Source organism: Gadus macrocephalus, chromosome 7, assembly GCF_031168955.1.
Source record: "Gadus macrocephalus chromosome 7, ASM3116895v1".
Classification (NCBI taxonomy): domain Eukaryota; kingdom Metazoa; phylum Chordata; class Actinopteri; order Gadiformes; family Gadidae; genus Gadus; species Gadus macrocephalus.
This window is the reverse complement of record NC_082388.1, coordinates 9,711,033-9,734,749: the sequence shown is the minus strand read 5'-3', so window position 1 is coordinate 9,734,749 and position 23,717 is coordinate 9,711,033. Positions and strand designations below refer to the sequence as shown.

The window sequence follows — 23,717 nt, the reverse complement described above, 5'->3', positions numbered from 1 at the left end:
TTTATTGCCTTTTCGTGTTGGGGTTAACGGGTTTGGGGTGTGTGCTCGGTAGAATGTAGTTGTATATTGTGGAGTGTTGCTTGTTGTGTGTACTGTTGCCGGCAACCGTTACCGAGAGTTGCATGTCTGTTAGTTGGGTGTGCGGTGCGCTGTGTGTTGTGTATCGTGTTAAATAAAGGCAGCTCTCGTAGTCGTGCGGTGTATGGGGCCACGAGAGTTGCGTCACCGCTTAACCTGGGCTCCCGTCTCGGCCTTCCCGCACTGCTCGCCACATTGGTGTCAGAAGTGGGATGTGGCCTGCTCACCCGGAGAGGGTCTTGAGCTTCACAGTTGAGCCCATGGAGGCCCCAACCGACGCCGACGCACCCTACGCTAGGGGCCCCCTGTGACAACGACTGGAATGGCCAGCAGGGAACCAGCAGCTGCCAGGACAGCGGTTAAGCTACCGAAGTTCTCCGGGGCAACTCAGCTGGAGCCGTACCTGGCACAGTTCCGGCTCGCTGAGTGGCACAACGGCTGGGGTGCCGGGGAGGCGGTCGTCCACCTCGCCCTGGCGCTGGAGGGGCCAGCGGTGCAGGCGATCCTGGACCTTGCCCCAGCGGACCAACGGGACCTCGGGGTCCTGACCCGGGCCTTGGAGAGGCATTGCGGGCCGTCGGCAGCCACAGCCGCGAGCTGCTAAACAGACACCGCCACCAGGAGGGGGAACGGTTTGGGGCCTACGCAGCGGACTTGCAGCTGTACGCCCAGCGGGGTTATCCAGGCATCCCTGCTGCGGCATTGCAACCCTTTAATACAACATTCACGGCAGAGGTAATCAACCAACTCTTCCCCACATATCTGTATCCTTGCCAAGCTCATTCTTATGTACATTGAGGCAACCCCGCGCCAACTCGGGGGGTCGAACCGCGCCAGCACCTGGAACAGCGCCCTCTCAGCGGACAGGTAGTCCGAGGGAGGTACGTGAGGTTCAGCGTGGCTGCGCGGGAGCGCGCATCAAGCGCACCCGGACAATCACAGGCATTGAGATCACCTGGGGGAGGGAGACGGCAGAAGCCTCTTAAGGACCGGACACAAGCACCAGACGGGGAAGACAGCCGAGTTGGAGAGACGCGGTAGGGGGAGAACACACCAACCCGTACTAATGCCAGCACACTTCCCCACAGGACTGAAGGGAGAAGACGGGAGCGATAGAGACGTCGTCCTCACCGCCGGACCAGACCCGGGGACGGACCCTTTTTGCCACATATGAGGAAGAACCTATATTTCCTTTTGTTTTACCTTTTTCACGTGAGCTGCACGAATAAAAACGTTGCCCCGCAACCCTGCTTCAGGACAGACAAGAGAGTTCCATTCGATGGATTGTTCAATGACAATCCTGATGGTGGCTATTTGGTCTCCACAGGATCTACTGTCCCTGAAGCCGGCCTGGTATTCCCTCAGTTTCTCATCCACCGCCTTCTGGAGTCTCTTGAGTATAATGCGGTTGAGCACCTTCCCTGGGGTTGAAAGCAGCATTATTCCTCTGTATTTTTTACATTCCCTGTGGTCCCCTTTCTTTGGAATCTTTATAATGTTGCCATCTCTCCAATCTGGCAGGACATTTTCTTCCTCCCAGATGATTTGCATGAGATGGTGAAGCATGTCGGTGGAGGTTGCGATGTCTGCCTTGAGGGCTTCGGTTGGTATCTCATCCGGCCCCTCTGCCTTGCCTCCTCTCAGGGCCTTGATGGCCTTCTTGATTTCCGTCTTGGTGGGGGGGTTGCAGTTTATCTTGGGGTTTCTGCTTCTTGCTGTTGTAGTTATTGTAGTGCCCGGTTGTGTAATGTGACTTGGTGGAGTTCCGATGTGCCTATATCCTGAAATTGCTGTACACTGAATTTGACTCTTCCTTGTCTGGGTTTCATGCGTTTCAGTTTCAGCTGGATCCTTGCTGTAACCAGGTGATGGTCAGATCCAGCATCAGCTCCTCTTCTAACTCTGACATCCAGCAATGAATGCCTAAAGCTTTGGCTAATGCAGATGTGGTCAATCTGATTTTCTGTGGTATGGTCAGCGGAAACCCAAGTTGCTTTATGGATGTCCTCCGTGTGGGAAAATGGACCCACTGATGACCAAGTTGTTGTCTGCACAAGTCGCTGCAAATCTTTCTCCATTTTCGTTGATGGATCTTAGTCCATGCCTCCCCATTACCAGTTCGTAGCCATTGTTGTTTCCTCCTATCTTGGCATTCATGTCTCCCATCAGGATAATTATGTCCTTTTCTTTCTTGGCCTGGAGTATGTGGTACAGTCGGTTGTAAATGTTATCCTTGGTTTCATCGGCTGCGTCGTTTGTGGGGGCGTAGCATTGTACTTCCTGGAGGTTTATTTTCTTGTGTGTAGTATGGAATCTGGCTGTGATGATCCTTGAGTTGATGGGTTCCCAGCTGATAAGGGCCCTCTGTGCTTCTTTGGAAAGCATGAATGCTACTCCCTCTGTATGTGGTGCAGAGTCATCTGGGTGCCATGAGTACAGTATGGACGCTCGCCAGCTTGACCTGCCCTGTCTGAAGCCATCTGTTTTCACCCAGACCAAGGACGGATAGATTGTAGCTCCTCATCTCCTCCGCTATCACTGCTGTCTTTCCTCCTGCATACATGGTCCTCACGTTCCATGTTGCTATGGTGGTGGGTCGTCTAGGGGTCAGAAGAAGCTTCGGACGCACTGTCTCCTTGCGGTTTTCCATGTACATCGTCATTTTTTCTTTAGCTTCGGACGTTGAAGAGTCTTCCTTTCCAAGGCTTTGGGATTTTTTTAGCTTTCATCAACGTTTCTGTAGCATGTAGGATTTTGCGAGTTGGGGTTGCTAGCCCCAAGCCCAACCTTCCACCATTTCTGGTTTCTGTAGCTTTCTGGAGTTGGTTGGTTAGTCCTCTCCCCTATCCTATTGTCTTCCAGGTAAAGGGTTACAGTCTCATACCACATGAGGCCAGAGAGGGTTTAGGTTGTGTACAAGCTGTCTCGGCACTTCAGGCCCATCGAATGATCTTGAACGCTCAAAAAATGTATATACATTTTCAACGGATTATGCAAACTGAAAATATTAAGTTTTCTAACTTGGCATCTAATTGCGCTTTGCCACTATGGGTACTGACATACTCCTAATCCGCTTTTTGCTTCGTTATCCAGTGGAGATTTAAGTACCACTCGATGTAGCTGTTTCTCATGGCGACGCCACATGAAAGCAACGCCTCGCATTCCCCGTTCGTCAGCTACCAAAGAGAGGAACGTCTGCACCTCAATAGCTAACCAAAACATGTTTTTTTCGGTTTGCCATATTCTTGCTCCAGAGGGCACATCATCATCAGAGAGCGTTGTGATTGGCCAAGTGCATGTTGGGGGAAGCCACACAATCGAGGATATAAGGGCACTATCAGGGTACTAGAAGGGCACCAGATGGGCAGAAGGGCACTTGAAGGACCAGACGGGCAGAAGGGGACTATCAGGGCACTAGAAGGACCAGACGGGCAGAAGGGGACTAGGGCACTATAAAGGGCACCAGACGGGCAGAAGGGCACTATCAGGGTACTAAAGGGGGCACTAAAGGGCACCAGACGGGCAGAAGGGGACTATAAGGGCACTCATTAAGGCACGTCATTGAATTTTCTTGTTCTAGAGGGCACATCATCATAATTTATTGTATGAAGGAGCACCCTAGAGGGCACCTAATCATGTTTTGCATGTGAAAAGGGCAGCCAATAAGGCATTTCCTCTAGTTTTCGACAATCTTGAAGGGCACTTTAGCGCGCTTTTTCAACCATTGAGCCACGAGGGGGGGGCGGTCGCCCCTGCCCCCCCCCCTGAGTCTGCCACTGCCTGCAGTAGTATGTGACCTCCAATCTCTTCTACGGTCTCTTACTGCATTCCTTGCCCTGTTGAAAGTGTTTAATTTCCCTTTACTTGGGATATGTACTGTATCATGTGTAGATAATATGTCAAACAGGTTTCATTCCATAGCTACTCCTCTGTGGCATTGGGTTTTCAACAGGGCCTGGGTGGTAGGGGGTGGGATGCTTGCAAGAACCCCATATTGCCGTGGGTCATCACCTTTTTTTTCGGGTCTTTGGCAAACCCTTGTCTGGCATCCAAGAAGTCATCAGCTCTGAGAATATAAATAGTGTTATAAAATAAAGATCTTTGAAATTAGTTATTAGGCTATATTGTCTTCTATAAAGGTGTAAACTGAAAAGAAATGTACACAATTTCATAATTTGGAAATGTTAATGGAAAACGGTGGTGGGGTAGTGATCACCTGTCAAAGAGGGTCTCTGGATGTAGGTTTGATGCTGGGGGAAGAGGCATGTTTCTCCTGCGCTTGCATGGTGTGGATGAAGTAGGGGATTTGAGGTTCTCATAACTGCCAAAACAGGTCAAGCACAACAGTGATTGGACAATTAAGAAAAACGTTATCGGAATTAAAAAGAAAATAATAATTGTTAAAATGACACAGAAAGCCAGATTACACACACGGAAACCGTCACTTCAAAGCGATCGCGTAATTTAGCTACTGCTAGCTTGCAACAACGTTATAACAATATGGAATATCATATGCTACACTTCCCTCGCTGTGCTGCTTATCTTGGCAGTTGTGTCAAAGTAGCTTTTACACAAACGTGACTCGGACATTATCCACAGTTGAGTTGAGGCCTATAGGCTCGTGTGAGCACAAGCTGTGTTATTCCGACAGGGTTAGTGTGACCATAACTAACATATAAAACGGACCGGGAAAAGAACCATGGGCCGATCCGATGCAAGACATCCTACAGAACCGTATTGAAACGGTTACATTACAGAACCGTAATGTAACCGTTATCGTGGCTTTGCCTAGTAAAAAACCATACCAGCCGACACTTTACATATTCATCACAATATACCATGGAGAGATAACACTATTCCTTACCCGTCTTTAAGAAATGTAGCCATCTCAGCGTCCGTTTTTAAGTTCCTCAGGTCACGTAACTCTCTCCATCGCTCATAAGCCACGCCAATGTTTACTCTGGTTTTATTTCGAGCTCTCTCCGCCTCCCTTTTAGTAGCTGTCCTTTGAACAAGTGTCTTTCCTCTTTTTTTCTTTGTCTTAGCGGTGTTAGTTGTTGGTATCAGGTGAATGAGAAATTTAGGGGCCGTTGATGAAGACATTGATATTAATTTGTTGTCCGCCGTAGTAGTGCAAAACTGTCAAACTGCTAGGCTCGCGAACGCTCACGCAGGGACTCACCAACGTCATGCCAAGGAGAACGGACAGTCCCACAGCCAATAAGAACGGAGAATCGGAGCCTCGCTCTGATTGGTGAACGTTTCCATGAGCGGTGGCAATTTTTGGGGGCGGCACACAGAGGCAGGGGAGAGCAAAGTGATGAGCAGATATTCTCAGAGCACTTCACCTACATATAGCTGACTGGCTACTATGACAGTTTTGCCAAATATTACAGTAAAACAATTACCCACCCTAGCTTTAAAGTGGCCCCTGAGAGGGAAGTCTTGCTCACGTCACCATGAGAGGCGGAGACGAGGAGGGCTCTGTGACATCCAAACTACCGTTTGGATCCAAACATCCTGGTTATTACTCAAGGTTAGAGTTAACTAGTCAATACTCTAATTAAAGTCTGACACTGCCAGCTTTATGAATGTATACCACAGCCACAGGAACATATAGGCCTAGTGGTATTGTTTAATCTAAATCTAAATATTGTTTAAACTGAATATTTCATGCAAGGCTCATCACTTAAACACATGTGGTAATTCATGTCGGTATAAAATCTTAATGAACAAGGTGATGAGTGGATTTTAATCCCAGATTATTTCTCTCCCTCACAAAGGATATAACTAATGTTTAGGGGGTGATTTCTTTACACTGTCATGATTAAGCTGTAACTTATTTTGACTGTAATGTTGATGTGTCTTTTCACCTATGTCTGGGAATACACAGCGGGGAGATAAGTGTATGCTAAGTAAATGGGGACGCGAGTGGGAGACACAAGAGCTGTCCAGTTTCAAGGCCAGTAGAGAGCGTTGTGATTGGCCAAGTGCATGTTGGGGGAAGCCACACAATCGAGGATATAAAGCGATACCTGACTGTTAAGGAGTTATTTGCAAACCAACCCGGAGTTGTTGTTATTTTACTAAGTGGTAATAAAGCCTTATTATTTCCAACCTAGTCCTTCTCGACCTTTCTTCTTTTGTTAGAGTATTCGATTGTGGGTTGTTTTATCCACACTAGAGTAAAACATGTTGATAAACATGTCACCATGCGGCTCAACTTTGGAAGAACAGCTTTCGTCCATAATGGACGTACTTGGGAAAGCTGCCGTATCTGAAATTAGCCAATTGTTTTCAGAAGGCTCGACTACCCTTCACTTACAAATATCTCATAGCATGAAAGAAAACGAAGCGCTGAGGACGAAGATAAAGGCGATGAGGAGTGAGATTTTTTCTTTGCGGCTTCAAATGAGATCAGATGCATCGCGAGCGTCAAGTCATTTCGCCCTGGCTCGAGCCAACATCTGCAAACCACGGCCTAAATCACTGGGAATTGGTGAGTTGAGTCCTTGCTGTACTATGTGGAGAACGGGAAAGTCCAAGGGTTGAGGGGCCATTACTAGTTGTTACATTTGTAACAACTACAATACAGGGCTCTCAAGTTTTGAGTTCAGAGTGAGATTTTGTCGGGGGGGGGGGGGGGGGGGGGGGGGGGTATATTAACATGTGACTGCATACAAATGTGTCCACAGACATGGTGACTAATGTATGATAGTAAGCATTATTGGCCCTTAACACTAATATTCAGAAACAACACTGCCTCAAAAGCAACACCAGTAGAGGCATAGGCCTATACTTTCCCCTGAACTTTTAAACGTTGCAAACGTGCAAAAACATAATTATCTATTTATGTGGCATTCAGTCCAATGCTTAAAATATATCTGTGGCATTCAGTAGGCCAATGCTGTGGTAAAGTGTGCAAAGTTTGACCAAGTGTTTCGTTTTGTTTAATAGATAGAACTCCATCAATCCCTTGTAGGAGAAATGTGTTAATGTTTGTCCCTATAATATAAAACAATAATGGTAACAAAGAAAAAATACAAAACATGACGGTACCTAAGTAAGTCAAACCTTCCTATGTGAAGGCTCTACTTAACCATTCCCCCTACTCACTTTCACCAATGCAAAGCGAACAGAACTGAGTAGGGGAGGGCGTAGTGCCTAGCAAGTTTGTGGACGACCCAGAGGAACGCAACGGAAATTCAATGTGAACATGTATGAGGCTTTAATAAAATCCCGGACGATTTTAAAAGTGTCTCAAAAAGAGGGCATGTCCGGGCAAAAGATGAAGTCTGGTTACCCTACGTACGGGAAACCCAGAGACTTGAGAGCCCTGATAATAATCATGAATCAAAATTAAAGGTCCCATGATGACATGCTATTTTATGTATTCTTTAATATAGGTATTAGGGGGCAACTAACACAGTATTCAAAGACGTTCCCGAAATTCAGCCGTGGTGCGGAGTTACAGCCACTCCGAGCCAGTCGCACATTGAGCTTCCCCCAAATGTGCTGTTTTGGTGTCTGTAGCTATAATGCAAATGAGGAGGAGCGAGGTGGGTCAAGGAGGAGGGTGGGGGTGTGGCCCTGAGCAGCTTGCAGCCACGGTACCATGCGCTCTGTTTACAGTGGATGTATTGCAATGGCGAGGCGCATACAGCCTTTAGCCGTGTTCTGGAGCTCTATACCTAAATATTATCATATAGCCTACATCGATATCTATATCATATAATATATATTATCACGGCCAAAAGCTGTGTGAGCCGATATTATGAATCTCAAACGACCGCGTTGGGTTCTCTGACGTTCCTGGTTCTTTCACGTCCACATCAATGTGAAGTAGACTGAACCGCGACATGGAGGAGAAAGGGATTGTTGCCGGGCAGCACTTGTTCCCTCAGCGGGGCTCAAGCGGGAGACATTCGCCGCCAACAATCCCTTTCTCCTCCATGTCGTGGTTCATGTTCTGGGGGAGTCAAAGCCAAAGTTCCTTCCCCCCAATTCATTCTCAACCTTGGCTGAGATAACCCCCACTACGAGTCTCGTTGTAGAAATACCAGAGACGAGAGTCCGACGTGTTATGCGCCATAACACCAAAAGCAGAACAGTTATCCAAATAACAAGGTGTGTACAACACTTGCGTTACAGTCCTGGAGCTCTGTATCTAAATAAAATCATATAATACATAGATATCTATATCATAAACATATTATCACGGCCAAAAGCTGTGTGCGCCTCCAGACGATATTATGAATCACAAACGACTTTGTCGGGTTCTGTGACGTCTCTGGGTCTTCCACTTTCACATCAATCTGAAGTAGGCTGAACCGCGCGCTGCCTGCAGCCGGCAACGGGCAACGGGCGGCATTTCGCAGTTCATGTACTTCTGCGAGTCAAAGCCAAAGTTCCTTTCCCCCAATTCCTTCTCAACCATGGCTCAGATAACCCCTACTGTCTCGTTGTGGAAATACAAGAGACGTCAAAGAACCGACAAGAAACACTTGCGTTACAGTGTGTGTATTCACACACACACATGTGGCACTCGGACGGTCGTGTCTCATTGGCGGGCCAACGTCTCTGGGCGGGCCAGGCAGAGTAAGGGGAGGAGGTTAGATGCTTGATGACGACATAAATAAAGACATTCCAAATCAGCGCGCTTGAGCCTCCGTTTTTTCAAAGGCGAGCAGAACAGCTAGTGCTCGTTTTACACCAAACGCAAGTTTTAGCCACTGGGGGACCATAGGCAGGCTAGGGGAACTCATATTTACGTTAGAAAACCTCATAAAGTGAGATTTTCATGTCATGGGACCTTTAACAATGAATAATGATTTATATTGGAGAAAAGGCTACCTCACAACACATTCTGAATATAATTAGACAATATGCCAATTTCCTGTCCTTTAAATGGTCTTGGATGTAATGTATTCTTCATCATCATCAGGCCAAAAGCCCCTGAAAGAAACAAGGCTGTTGGAAATTCCCCTCATCTTACACCTCCCATAGATTCTAGACAGCATAGATTCTAGGCTGACTGCTAGTCGCTAAAAAAAAAGCCTGGTACTCTTTTGTAAAGCATCGTGACCAGAGCCATGATAAAACACAAGTCAAACTTGGGATTTGCAAGATCGAAACCGCCAAGAGCCCAGAAGGGTTTCAAGACAGACGCCACCTGAGCTGGTTTATCATTCTCAAACATTGATAAATTCAAAACGTATATGTTAGCTGATCAGCTTATACGGTTAGTGTATGCAGAAAGGGTTAGTGTAATGACGCGTTGTCGCTTGTTAATGCCAAAATATAATAATTTTTGCTCTGAATGTCATGTTGTGCTCACATTTTGCATGGTGTACGTTCAGTGTCCTCAAACTGGTCACCTGCTTGAGCTTTGAGTCGAAGGAGGAGGGGGCTGGAGGAGACATACCTTTCCAGAACTCTGAATCTGTTTGCAGTACACATTTAAACCTTCTGTGTCAATGTTACATACATTTAAATAGTTCAGTTTCAGTCTCCTTTTTTTACAAATAATGTATAGAAACTTTTCTTTCAGTTTCTGTAGAAGATTGCGATGACTTTGGAGACCGTAGCACACAGCACGGCGCCACCTCAGATACTTTGCATGTGGACGCCCCTGGCTCCTCCCACATGTCCAGTCACAGCGAGGAGCTGAGGATCCTAAGTTTCCACGGAAAAGGGGAGGGCCCACTGGCGCTGGACGGCCATGACACCCTCTTCACCGTGTCCGAACTGGAGGCCCTTAACTCGCTGTCCGCGGACCACAGCGTGGCCAAGAGCCTAGAGCAGCTGGTCCACCGCGAGGAGCCGACTGGAAAGGTTGGAAGTCCTCTTCTCATTCACCATTCAAAAGAGAGGCTTCCTCTGTTACAACTCCAGCACACACCCATAGAAAGCACACACCTTTAGGATTCAATGTTTTTTTTAGCGGGGATTGAAAACTTTTCTGTGCAAATTAAAGAATATTTCTTGTGTGTGTTTCTTTCTTCATGTGGAAAGCAGCGGACCCCAGACACCATTTTAATCAAGGAGGAAGAGGATATCGGTGGAGGCGTGGCCGCTGTTGGTAAGTAATACACATTGCATCCATGCAAGAAAACAACCTGGATCAACTGAGAATGTACTCAATTCTACCAGCGCTAAAAAGCCTGGCCCTCTTTTGAAAGCGCATCATGACCAGAACCCTGCTAAAACACAAGGACTACTTATTCTGTTTATAGTCGATTGATTTACATCTTCTTTATGGCAGACAGGTGTCAGGAATGCTGAGATCTGGTCTGATTCCCAATATAACTACTGTACAGTATTGGTAAAACAGGTGATAGGAAACAATAGATGACCTGGGTTGTATCTTTATGACCTCCCCACATCCTTAAAAGGACGAGACGTAGCGGTGCCTTCTCAGCTGGAGGATTTGTACCTTGACCCCCCCCAATGGGACAGGGAAAAGGCATAATCAACGAAGAAAATGATATGAAAGATAGAATGTCACAGTGTTTACAAAGTACATACTGTATCACTTTGTGCAAATAATGAATTAATACAATTACTGTCGCTCTTTCTTTGTTTTTCCCTCTGCAGAAGACTGCGATGACTTTCGAGACCGCAGCACACACAGCAGCACCACCTTGGATAGTCTGCATGTGGAGGCCTCTGGCTCCTCCAACATGTCCAGTCAGAATGGGGAGCTGCGGATCCTGAGCGTCCATGGAAAAGGAGAGGGCCCACTTGCAGACGGCCATGACAACCCCTTCACCGTGTCCGAGCTGGAGGACCTGAGCTCGCTGTCCACGGACCACCGCGCGGCCAAGAGCCGGGAGCATGGCAAGCGGCTGGTCCACCATGAGGAGCTGACTGGGCATCAGGGCGGCCACAAGGGCCGGCCCTGTGTCTTGTTTGGCAAGGGTTTTCCCGACAATACCAAGATGACCATCCACATGCGTAGCACCGGCGAGAGGCCGTGCTTCATGCATTGGTGCGACCAATGCATGAAGCGCTTCAGGACAAGGGGCCACCTGAAGATCCACATGAGGACTCACTCCGGGGAGAAGCCCTACGGATGTGACCAATGCATGAAGCACTTCAGGACAAGTGGCCAGCTGAGGATCCACATGAGGACTCACTCCGGGGAGAAGCCCTACGGATGTGACCACTGCATGAAGCGCTTCAGTACAAGCTCCAACCGGAAGAGCCACATGAGGACTCACTCCGGGGAGAAGCGCTGAAGGTGCCTGCAGTGCAACGCCAGCTTCAGGGACCCTAGCAATTTGCGTTGGCACATGCTCAAGCACAAAGACAATGGGGTGCTTTGACACAGGGAAACAGTACGCTTTGATTGACACCTCTATCCTTTATTCGTTGAATTGACTGCTGTAGCTTTTTCATTATGATGAAAGACGCTTTCCAACTTTTGATTCACTTTCTGTTTTTATTGTTAAAATGTGTAAATAATGTGATGAAGGATAACTTGTTTTTTCGACATTACGGACAATAAAATATTAGATTCAATTTAAGAGCATGATCATTGGAAGATACAGGCAGCCAAGTTACCAAGTATACATTGAATGAGACTATTGGTGTACATTCTTATCGGACACTTTGACATTGTGAGTTAATAAAAAGGAACCATTGGAGACCATCGTGGAGAGTTTAGAATTGGCCAGAGGAGAGACCAAGTTAAATTGCAATACACTATGGGTGAAGTGGAATAGGCTGAATGACAGTAAAAGGAATCTAAACAACAAAGAAGTCAGTCAATTGGTATGGCGACACATTAGTGCCATACTAATGTGTCGCCATACTCTTGCTTCATTCTTACACACAACCGGCGTCTGGACCTACTTCACTAAACTTAACGCTACTGCTCGCTCTCTTCGCACACACACACACACACACACACACACACACACACACACTGCCAGTGATATTGCGTATGATACTTTCTCGTGCTCACAAGATACTTTCTCTTCTCTTTACGGGTTCCGTATTTCTTAAATGTGGAGTTGGCATTTTATTTTCTTATGGTGTATTTTATGTGCATAATAACCAACAATAAATGAATTCATTTATATTCATATAATTATGTTTCTTGAATTGGTTTCTAGGGAATATTGCACTACTGTCCTCTATGTTGTTGCACTACGGTCCTCTATGTTGTTGCACATAGCAGAACAGGAGGTTAATGACTCTATTTGGATGTAAACCTACCAGCACTTATAAATGCTCATGACATGTTCGATTATTTTCATTTCAGTCAGGAAAGCGCTCAGCGTCACGCCCCTCAAAGCACGGACAATATCAGCAGCTCATCGACGGGGGAAGCATCAGGACGGTCGCGCCAGAGGGGGCGCCAGAGCGGAGAAATCCAAGGTCAAGGCCGAGGGGATGTGCATCTACTGCGGCAAGGCGGGCCACGGCAAATCACCTCAGTGGCGCGCCAGATGCCCCGCGTACGGCAAGACGTGCCAGAAATGCAACCGTCAGAACCACCTCGACAAGGTCTGCCTGGGAGGCCGAACATCAGGCCCGCAACGTAGGAGACTGATGGGGGTGTGCGACGAACAGCAGACGACCGCCTTCGGCGAACTGTGCACACTCACCAGCACAGCCGACATGGTACGCACACTCCCCCTCGCTCACCACCTCTATGATGACATGTGTGACAAGTGGATGAAGCGCCTGTCCAACTCACAGCCATACATCCACCTCTCACTCACCATTGAAAACGAGGATTACAAAGCACTGAGCCTCGACCCCGCACTGTGACCCTGCCTGCCATGGCTGACACGGGAGGCCAGAGCTGCCTGATCAGCGTCAAGGTTGCGGAACAGATGGGCCTGAGCACAGATGACCTCATTCCCGTATCCATGACCATGAAGGCCTCAAATAATGAAGGCATACAGATTCTCGGGGCCGCCGTCGTCAGGTTCGCTGGTAACAGCAGCAACGACCAAAGATTGGAGACGTGCCAGATCGCGTATGTGACTGACACCTCAGACCATATATTCCTGGGTCGGGCAGCCTGTGTGGACCTGGGCATGATCTCTGACAGGTTCCCAACACTCGGGGAGGTCAACCTCGTGACCTTAGACCCATGTTGAACCTCCGCATGCTGAAAAACGCTCAGTGGGTTGGAAACATTGTGAAAAGTTTTCAAAGGTTTATGGGAAGAGTTCCTCCTTCACCAAAATAATGTAGTCTTGTACCATTGCCTTTTCTTCTGTTTTCCAAATTCCTTTTGCCCCGAATCATATGTTTTATGGTCACTACTACCCTGACGAACCAATTGGCTTGGTTCGAGGTTTAAAAAACTTTGTATAACGATTTTATGAACATTTCAACAGAGAAAAATGGGAGATTTACTTCCGGAACCAGAGCTGTTAAAAAAAGGGGCGGTCACTGTTGTGCTCGATTACCCAACAATGTCAAAGTTTGCTAAAATAATCATACAACCATCGTTGAATGTATGCTTTGCAACTTCGCTGCCTGTATCTTCCAATGATAATGCTCCATATTTAAATCAAACGTTTGCTAAGTGTTCAAAAAATAAGAATTCATCACATAGACATCAATTATCTACAACAATCAAAACAGAAAGCGAATCCAAAGTTGGAAATCGTCTTTAATCACGATGAAAAAAGAAATACAGCAGTCAAATTTTCAACAAATAGTGGATAGAGGTGTCAATGTGATTGTCAATCAAAGCGTCCCGTTGCCCCATGACAAAGCACCCTTGCCTGTGTGCTTGAGGATGTGCCAACGCAATGTGACAATTGCTAGGGCCGTTGAAGCTGGGGTTGCACTGTAGACACATGCTTCTTCCCGGAGTGAGTCGGCTCCTGTGTTTGCAGGACCCGAAAACGCCGGGGTCCGTCTGGACGGTCGGCCATAACGAACATGACGGGGCCTTAGGCGCTTTACACATTGGTCACACCTGTAGGGCTTGTCCCCGGGTGTATTCTCATGTGGCGCTTCAGGTGGGAGTAATCTCCGAAGCACATCATGCATTGGTCACACCTGTAGGGCTTCTCCCCGGAGTGTGTCCTCATGTGGCTCTTCAGGTGAGAGCCCCGTCCGAAGCGCTTCATGCATTGGTCACACTCGTAGGGCTTCTCCCCGGAGTGAGTCCTAATGTGGACCTTCAGGTCGCAGCTCTTACTGAAGCGCTTCATGCATTGGTCACAGCTGTAGGGCTTCTCGGCGGAATGATTCCTAATGTGTCTCTTCAGGTCGCAGCTTGTAGTGAAGCACTTCAAGCATAGGTCACACCTGTTGAGCCTGTCCTCGGAGTGAATATTCATGTGGATCTTCAGGCTGTTGTTTGTACTGTAGCACCTCATACATTGGTCACACCTGTAGGGCTTCTCCCCAGAGTGGGTCCTCATGTGGCTCTTCAGGTTGGATCTCTGACTGAAACTCTTCATGCATCGGTCACAGCTGTATGGCTTTTCCCCGGAGTGAGTCCTCATGTGGCTTTTCAGGTCGCAGCTCTTACCGAAGCACTTCATGCATTGGTCACACCTGTAGGGCTTCTCCCCAGAGTGAGTCCTCATGTGGCTCTTCAGGTGGGAGCCCTGACTGAAACTCTTCATGCATCGTTCACAGCTGTATGGCTTCTCCCCAGAGTGAGTCCTCATGTGGCTCTTCAGATTGCAGCTCTGACTGAAACTCTTCAAGCATTGGTCACAGCTGTAGGGCTTCTCGCCAGTGTGGGTACGCTTACAGATGGTCTTCTTGGTATTGTCGGGAAAACCCTTGTCAAACAAGACACCGGGCCGGCATTTGCGGCCGCCCCGATGCCCAGTCAGCTCCTCACTTTGGACCAGGCTCTTGGCCACGCTGCGGTCCGCAGACGGCGAGTTCAGAGCCTCCGGTTCGGATGTGGTGAAGAATGTGTCATGGCCATCCGCCAGCGGGCCCTCCCCTTTTCCGTGGACGCTCAGGATCCGCAGCTCCCCGGTGTGACTTGACATATGGTAGGAGCCAGGGGCGTCCACATGCAGACTATTCGAGTTGGCGCTGCGCTGTGTGCTGAAGTCTCCAAAGTCATCGCAGTCTTCTGCAGAAAGAAAACAATGACAGACAGAAAGTAATTATATTCATTAATTATTTGCACAAAGGGATACAGTATGTACTTTGCACACACACGTGAATTGGAATAATTCGATTTTGACATTCTATCCTTCCAACTTATTTTTGTTGATTATGCCTCTTTCCTTGTCCCCCTTGAGGTGGTCAAGGGACAAATGTTCCAGCTTCGAAGGCACCCCTACGTTTCCCCCTTTTAAGAATGTGGGGAGGTCATAAAGACACAACCCCAGTTATCTGTTGTTTCCTTTCACCTGTTTTAACAATACTGTAGTTATATTGGGAATCCGAGCTGATCTCAGCATTCCTTACACCTTTCTGCCATTAAGAAGATGTAAATCATTCTAGTATTAACTGTACGAGTAGTCTTCGTGTTTTAGCAGGGCTCTGGTTATTAGGGGTGTAACGGTACACATATTTGTACCGAACTGTCACGGTACAGGCACTTCGGAGCGGTTACAGAGGTGTACCGCGTTTCGTAAATGTGGCGTACATAGCGTTAATATGGTGAATGTAAAGGTTTGTTTTGCGATGTGGAATTTAGAACTTGAAGTCGGAGTTCCACCCGGACTGCCAAAGTATACTACTCCGACTCCGTAATCCGCTCAGCAGCTCTCCGTCGGGATATCGGATACGCAATGCAATTCGCCGCCAGATCTATCTTATATGTTGACTACAAACCATGTAAGCAGTGTTGTAAATAAACTTCCAAAGCTTTTCAAATCTTATTTGGTGTTTTATTGGTCCCTAAGGTGGAAAGTAGGGGTGTGACGGTTACAAAAAAATGTAAACGGTTACACAACCCCTTTTTTTTTAGTGTACACGGTTGACCGTTTTATTAATTAATGCCTTTTTTTTTACTTTTAACTCATTGGCTGCCAATGACGTCTATAGACGTCAATTTAAATACAACCGTTGACTGCCAAGTTGACTGCCTATTATGTTTTTCAACAGAACGGGCGGGGGAGCGATCTGGAGGACCTTGTCACAAAAAAAATCTGGCTTGTAAACAGAGAATGTACTACCGAACTGACCCGCTAGGTGGGCGGCGGCGCTGTGCCAAATTGGATGGGAGATGAGTAAACAGTAGCCTAATGGGTGAAGAAAGTGAACATGGCGCCAGCGAAACCTAAGAGAAACTTTAGAAACTTTAGAAACTTTCTTTGGACTCAGTTTTCTCACTGGTTATATCAAAAAGTCAAACCTTCAAAAGTCAAAAGTGTTGATGAGGTAGATGCTACGCCCCATTTCGGCAAGACTATGCCAAGGAACAGATTTCAGATTATATGGAGGTTCCTTCATTTCAACAATAATGCATAACAGGATGCGACAAAGTCGCAAAATGTACAAAGTCCGCCCAGTGTTAGATTACATTGTGGGAAAGTTCAAGGAGATGTATCAACCAGGGCAAAGCATTTGCATTGATGAGGGATGCAGTGGTTGGGGCGCCTATCTTTCAGGTTGTATAACCCACAAAAGCCTGTGAAATATTGAATCAAATCCTACATACTGTTTGACTCTGCTACAGGGTACTGCTTCAATATGCGTCCTTATGTTGGGGAAGCTAGTATTCTGCCAGAGATAGTGTTCTCTCTCCTTGATCGTCTACCAGGTCATGGTTATAAATTCTGTAGCACTGTGTGAACGTTTACTGGGAGTGCAAACCAACGTCTGTGGAACACTGAGGAAACATAGGGGGGAACCTCAGATCATCAGAGAGATGACAAAGACTGACTTGGGGGTGGGGGAAAAAGTTGTGCGGCACAAAGAGAGGGTGATGGTAGTAGCATGGCAGGACAAACGGTTGGTGAGGATGGTGACTACCTGCCACCAAGGTAGCATGCAGGGGGTTGATGTGTGGAGGAGGGGAAACAAAGACAAGGTTGCTCAGCTCAAGCCAGAGTGTGTTGCTGCGTACAATGCATCCATGAATGGGTTAAACAAGTTGGACCAAACTTCTGCATACTATCCCTTCATTCGAAGATCGCTGAACTTGTCCAAGAAGTTTATAGCCTATCTCTTCCAACTATGCATGTTTAACGCCTATGTCCTCTACCGAGCCAGAAACCCAGGGGAGTGTAAAACTCTCTTGGAGTTCATTCGCAGGGAAGTGAAGTCCTGGACAGTAAAGCGACATGTGGGGGGATGTGGGGGGATGCGAGGAGGAGGAGGTGGAGGAGGAGGAAGTGGCAGGTGTGGGGGTTGAGGGGTCTGGGGACTTGGAGGAAGGCAGAGAGCGCCATATAACACTGACCCAGAGAGCAGGCTAGACGGAGAGGCAGACACAAACTCAAACACCTGATGCCCACCAGCAAGACGGGGAGACCAGCAAGGAGGTGTAGGGTCTCTGCTCGCAGGGGTCTGCGCAGCGAGACAAAAAAATGTGGTGTCAGTCCTGTTGTGTCCCCTTGTACGCAGGAGAGTGTTTTACAGCTTACCACACTAAGCTGAACTATTTTGTGTAGGGTGGGAAACAAGCATGCACGCGCACGTGCATGCAGCACAGGATTTGATATAGCTGCGACAACATACAGAAATACATACCTGCAAAGAATTGTACAACCGTGACATTTTGAAGAAAAAATGCAATATATATTATATTTATATAATATATTGGTAATATATTTGCAATAAATTATTATTGTCCTATCAAAATACCTTCCTCAATGTTGTTTTTGCAGTTTAATGGAGGGAAACCACTTTTCAGATGTTGAAGGTGTCACTAAAGCAAAAAAAGTTTATTTTCAGAAAAAGCTTGTTTTCTCAATTTTTTGTCAAAAACAGGTTTTTGGTGAAACCAACGTGTGTTCTACTGCCGATTACTAACGATAGGAAAAAGGTAGAAAGAAACGGTTTGTTCCTGATGTAAGAAGAGAGTCTACTCTGTCTTTTGGTAGTTTCGGTGTTTACATAGTCATAGAATTCACTGTTCAGTGGGTCTTAAGAAATCAGTCAAAATGCTGTAAAACGCTTGGCAGTATGGGGCTCTCTGCACTGAAAATTGCTGGCAGCCATGAGTTAAAGTGGACCGCAGTCGTGCTATAGAAGGATTATTTGTTTATCAACAAGGTGGATGCGCGATCAGAATGATCGCAAAAAGAAAATTTGTTGACCGTTTGCCATGGTTATCTCCATGTTGTTAATTTGCAGTTGCGGTGATAATTAGGATGTTGTCAGCTTACTGTTACATTAAAATGTAATCAGAAAACGCGGTTGTATGCTATAGACCCTAGAGTATCTGTGGTATAAAGGCTGTGGTATAAATTGTCCTTAATGGTTATGATTAACTAAACTTGTACACGTGTACCCGTGCACACCCCTAGTGCAAAGTAAATAATCTACTAAGTAATTAAGGTGCAAAGTCAAACCGGAGAAGTGATTCAGGAAATGATTTTGTTAGAGGACCAATCACAGCCCTTGCCGTCTCCGTTGCATCGACCAATAGGTTCATGGCGTCGACGGATCGTTAAAAAATATTGGATGCACACGTAAGCTACGGAGAAGGTCTCCGACACGCTCTCCGGCTATGGTGAGGGCTCTCCGTGTCTACGTACAGCACTTTTAACATGCACACGCATTTGAAAAGGCACCATCCAGGTGTTACTATCACCGGTGCTGTGAAAAACAAAACAAGCAGTGCAAACCCAGCTCTTCAACAACCCCTGTCTGGGAATTCAGAAATGCAAATGCCATAACCAAGTTTATTGGTGTTTTCATTGCTGCTTATCTACGGGTTGAGAAACAAGCAGTTTTTTTTTTTAATTACTTATTAACCGTACCGTACCGTAAAAACCGAGGTACGTACCGAGCCGTGACTTTTGTGTACCGTTACACCCCTCCTGGTTATGATGTGCTTTCAGAAGAGGACCAGGCTTTTTTAGCGCTGGTAGAATCTAGTAGATTGTCAGGTAATCCAGGTCATTTGCTTTCATGGATGTAATGTGTATTACTAACCTACAGGGGGCATGCATCCACCGATATCCTCTTCCTCCTTGATTAAAATGGTGTCTGGGGTCCGCTGCTTTCCACATGAAGAAGGGAACACACACCAGAAATATTCTTTCATTAGCACAGAATAGTTGTCAATGTCCACTTAGGACACATTGAATCATAAAGGTGTGTGCTTTCTATGGGTGTGTGCTGGAGTTGTAACAGAGGAAGACTTTTGGATGATGAATGAGAAGATGATTTCCAACCTTTCCAGTCGGCTCCTCGCGGTGGACCAGAGGCTCCAGGCTCTTGGCCGCGCTGTGGTCCGCGGACAGCGAGTTAAGGGCCTCCAGTTCAGACGTGAAGAGGGTGTCGTGGCCGTCCAGTGGGCCCTCCCCTTCCCCGTGGACGCTCAGACTCCTCAGCTCCTCGCTGTGACTGGACATGTGGGAGGAGCCAGGGGCGTCCACATGCAGACTATCCGAGGTGGCGTCGCACTGTTTGCTGCGGTCTCCAAAGTCATCGAAGTCTTCTGCAGGGGGAAAGAAATGAATAAGTAATTTTTCTAACTTTATTATTTGCACGAAGAGAAACAGGATGTACTTAGTACACACTTGTCTATTGGAAGAATTATATTTTGATCTCTATCCTAACAACTTATTTTTGTTGATTATGCCTTTTCCTTGTCCCTCTTGGGGAGGTCGAGGGATAAATGCTCCAGCTGAGAAGACATCGCTACGTCTCCTCCTTTTTAAGGAGGTGGGGAGGTCATAAAGACACAACCCCGGTTATCAGTTTTTTTTCTATCACCTGTAATATTCAAAAGAGGACCAGGCTTTTTAGCGCAGGTAGAATCTAGTAGATTGTCAGGTAATCCAGGTCGTCTGCCTGCATGGATGTAATGTGTATTACTAACCTACAGGGGGCATGCATCCACCAATATCCTCTTCCTCCTTGATTAAAATGGTGTCTGGGGTCCGCTGCTTTCCACATGAAGAAGGGAACACACACAAGAAATATTCTTTCATTAGCATAGAATAGTTGTCAATGCCCACTAACGACACATTGAATCACAAATGTGTATGCTTTCTATGGGTGTGTGATGGAGTTGTAGCAGAGGAAGCCTCTCTTTTGGATAGTGAATGAGAAGAGGATTTCCAACCTGCAAAGTCTGCTGCTCGGCTCGCTCCAGGCTCGTGGCAACGCTTTGGTCCGCAGAGAGCGAGCTCAGGGCCTCCAGTTCGGACGCGGTGAAGAGGGTGTCATTTCCATCCAGCGACAGTGGGCCCTCCCCCTTTCCGTGGACGCTCAGGATACTCAGCTCCTCGCTGTGACTGGACATGTGGGAGGAGCCAGGGGAGTCCACATGCAGACTACCTGAGGTGGCGCCACGCTGTGTGCTGCGCTCTTCAAAGTCATCGCAGTTTTCTGCAGAGCGAAAAAAAATGACAGAAAGTGATTGTTCCAATATGTTAATTGCACAAAAAGAGAATGTGTATTTGCAAACGTGAAATTAACTATTTAAATGTATGTGAATGTACACAGGTTTAAATGTGTACTGAATACACAGATTCAGAGTTTTAGAGAGGGATGTTTCCTCCAGCCACCCCCCCCCCCCGCCCCACCCACGACTCAAAGCTCAAGTGGGTGACCAGGTTGAGGTCATTGAAGAACGAACACCAGCGCAAAATTATACGAGTCAGCAATTATATTTGGAAAATAACAATCGACAATGTGTCATTCCCTGTAAGCTGATCAGCTAACATTTATACGTTTTGAATGAATTGATGTTTGAGAATGATACACCAGCACATGTGGCAACTGTCTTGAAACCCTGCTGGGCAACCACCTTGTGTCCATCAGGAGCTTTTGCCCTGATGTCGATGTTGAAAAATTCATAACATCCCAGACCATGTAAAAGGGACAGAAATGGGTGTATCGTCAAAATATATCAGCTATGCGTTGTGAGGTAGATAGATTCGTCGTTTTGATCTTGAATAATGATTATTAAAATCATAACTTGTTCCAAATACTATAAATGTAACAACTCATAGGGCCCCCCTGAACACTTGAACCTTCCTGTTTTCCACCTATCACAGCCGGGACTCAACTCACCATTTCCCAGTGATTTAGTCCGGGGTTTGCAGATGTTGGCTCGATCCAGGGTGAAACGACTTGAAGCACGCGATGCATTTGATCTTGTTTGATGCCGCAAAGAAAACAGCTCACTCCTCATCACCTTCATCTTCGTCCTCAGCGCTTCGTTTTCTTTCAGGCTCCGAGTTATTTGTAGACGAAGTGTAGCCGAGCCTTCCGAGAACAGTTGGCTAATTTCAGATACGGCAGCTTTCGCAAGGACGTCCATTATGGACGAAAGCTGTTCTTCCAAAGTTGAGCCGCACGGTGACATGTTTAGGAACATATTTAACTGTTGTGGATAAAAACCCACAATCTAATATTCTTACATAATACGAGAGGACGAGAAGGACTAGGTTTGAAAGATTAAATGCTGTTTTTTGCTACTGCGTAAAGTGCTGTAAGTGAAACGGAGACACTTTCCGTAGCTTGCCCATCCTCGGACATCATCGTTCACTGTGAGCCGGAAGCACAACAATCAAAATCCTTACCGATCATTTGCGTCTAGGGATTAGGCCAGTCTTGCGTAGCGATCCCCACTGATCGGGCGGCGAATTGCATTGTGTTTCCGACATCCCGACGGAGACAAGTACCCCTGACTGCAGCCTGCAGACGGAGCAGGCACTCAGTCCACATTGAGGGGCGGGCCACACTTGGAACTGATGACACGCCAGCAGTGGCGGCTGGTGGAATTTATTTGAGGGGGGGCTGAACGTTTGCATTCCAAACACCTGTAGGGGGGTCTGGGGGCATCGTCCCTCAGAAGATTCTTTTTGTGATTTTCATAAACAAAAAAGGCATTCTGGTGCATTCTGACAAAATAATAAAGGCAAAACAGAACATTTACTTACAAAGACGAATGGGGCCAGGGAACTAAGTTTTAAGTTAATTTATTTGCCTTGTAGAATTCAGCAACATTAAGAGTGCATATACAGTCAGTACATCAACAAAAACTGTGAATTACACACATGGTAACATTCTCTCTCTCTCTGTGTGTGTGAGTGAGTGAGTGAGTGAGTGAGTGAGTGAGTGAGTGAGTGAGTGAGTGAGTGAGTGAGTGAGTGAGTGAGTGAGTGAGTGAGTGAGTGTTGGTAACTTCACTCATAAATATATCTACCGTCTGCACTAGTATGCATTTAGACAAACACAATAAAATATGAATGCCAGAAAATTCATGTAAATGTCCAAACTTTTGTGTGTGGTGGTTTAAGACACATTTAAGGCATGACACCAACATAAGTTTGCAGACAGACTTACATACAGTACAATATTCACCCTGAAGGCCTGATGCCACCATAGGTTTGCAGAGGACTATATACAGTACACTGAATAGGTTTGGAGAGGACTATATACAATATGCACACTTAAGGCCTGATGCCACCATGTTTGCAGAGGACTATATACAGTATGTACACTGAATAGGTTTGCAGAGGACTATACACAATATGCACACTGAAGGCCTGATGCCACGATTGATTAGATCAGGGCCAGTCGTTTAGAGAAACACCATGGAATTTGGCCGAACAGTCAAAAACGACTCTCAACTGATCCGGTTTTCTGGGGTGATAGATGCCGTGATGCGGCAGGTACCACTCTGTCTGTCCCTCGGATGTCCAAGGGGCAGGCTCTGCATCACCTTTGTTAATGGTTTCTTCCATGAATGTTTTGTATTGATCACAGTATTGTTTGTTGGCCTTTCATTTTTTCTTGAGACACTGCAGGCGAACCGTGGCTAACCTTTTGTTGTTTGGCAGGTTGGGCGTACTGTTGCCTTTAAAGGGGAGAGGCATTTCATAATGCCCGTCCAGTTCTCTCTCAATAAAGTCTGATTCCAGGGCCTTTAGAACATCTGTTGCCGATGGAACTGGCAGTTCTTATACTGTGAGTCCATGCACAAAGCTCTGACTTCCTTGTATGTCTAAGTGGGGGTTTGAGGAGCCTACTATACTCCATCCTAGTTCTGTGCAAATGGTTGGTCTTCATCACCTAAGATGACCTCACGAGGAGCTAGTGCTGCTGGACAGTCGTATCCGATTAGGTGCCCTACATCACAGTCTTGAGGGGTGTTAAATTATCTGCGAAGCTTCTGAGATGAGGCCACAGTAATGCGGTTTCCTTTATTGGAACATAAGACTTATCCACCGGGATAAAGTCAAGGCTGTAGGCCTGCTGTAGCTGAATACGGCTCTCGGAGTGGAGTCCTCGAACTTGTAGACCATGAACTCTCTAACTCGATATGCTTGTGTCAATTGCTGTCATAGTAGGCCTACTAAGTTTCAGTTTTACTGGTTGGACATCAACATTCAATTTATCAAGTACATCTTCTAAGGCAAATGTTGAATCACTTTGTGTGTCGAGTATCGCGTATGTGAGTATTTCTCTGTGTGGTACTTGTACTGAAGACACAAAGACTTGGACAATACTTGAGGTAGCATATGCACGTTGTGTTAATGTATGGGACATGACTTTGT

General features: G+C 46.6%; 2 protein-coding genes and 1 pseudogene across 8 annotated transcripts; 1 reads left to right on the top strand and 2 right to left on the bottom strand.

The window, feature by feature from the left end:
- Window positions 1–708: 708 nt before the first annotated feature.
- On the bottom strand, window positions 709–3,019 carry LOC132461373 (craniofacial development protein 2-like; annotated as a pseudogene).
- A 3,049-nt stretch (window positions 3,020–6,068) lies between these two features.
- Window positions 6,069–11,601, top strand: LOC132461371 (zinc finger and SCAN domain-containing protein 5C-like). 3 transcript variants are annotated; one of them, XM_060056461.1, is made up of 4 exons: window positions 6,069–6,577; window positions 9,638–9,912; window positions 10,093–10,159; window positions 10,675–11,601. In XM_060056461.1, exons 1-4 carry the CDS (start codon window positions 6,271–6,273, stop codon window positions 11,316–11,318), a joined length of 1,293 nt encoding a protein of 430 aa, XP_059912444.1. In that variant the 5' UTR covers window positions 6,069–6,270; the 3' UTR covers window positions 11,319–11,601. The 3 variants fall into 3 exon arrangements, with proteins under 3 accessions (XP_059912444.1, XP_059912442.1, XP_059912443.1); XM_060056459.1 differs by having other exon boundaries at window positions 6,070–6,577; window positions 9,629–9,912; XM_060056460.1 differs by having other exon boundaries at window positions 6,071–6,577; window positions 9,629–9,912; window positions 10,096–10,159.
- A 2,095-nt stretch (window positions 11,602–13,696) lies between these two features.
- LOC132461370 (zinc finger protein ZFP2-like) lies at window positions 13,697–21,875 on the bottom strand. Of its 5 annotated transcripts, none has more exons than XM_060056453.1 (6): window positions 21,226–21,875; window positions 20,273–20,538; window positions 20,027–20,093; window positions 19,377–19,642; window positions 19,135–19,201; window positions 13,697–15,151 (listed from the first exon to the last, which is right to left on the bottom strand). In XM_060056453.1, the coding sequence occupies exons 1-6, from the start codon at window positions 21,530–21,532 to the stop codon at window positions 14,010–14,012; spliced, it is 2,115 nt and encodes a 704-aa protein (XP_059912436.1). In that variant the 5' UTR covers window positions 21,533–21,875; the 3' UTR covers window positions 13,697–14,009. The 5 variants fall into 5 exon arrangements, with proteins under 5 accessions (XP_059912436.1, XP_059912438.1, XP_059912437.1 ...); XM_060056455.1 differs by having other exon boundaries at window positions 19,135–19,198; XM_060056454.1 differs by having other exon boundaries at window positions 20,027–20,090.
- Window positions 21,876–23,717: the final 1,842 nt, after the last annotated feature.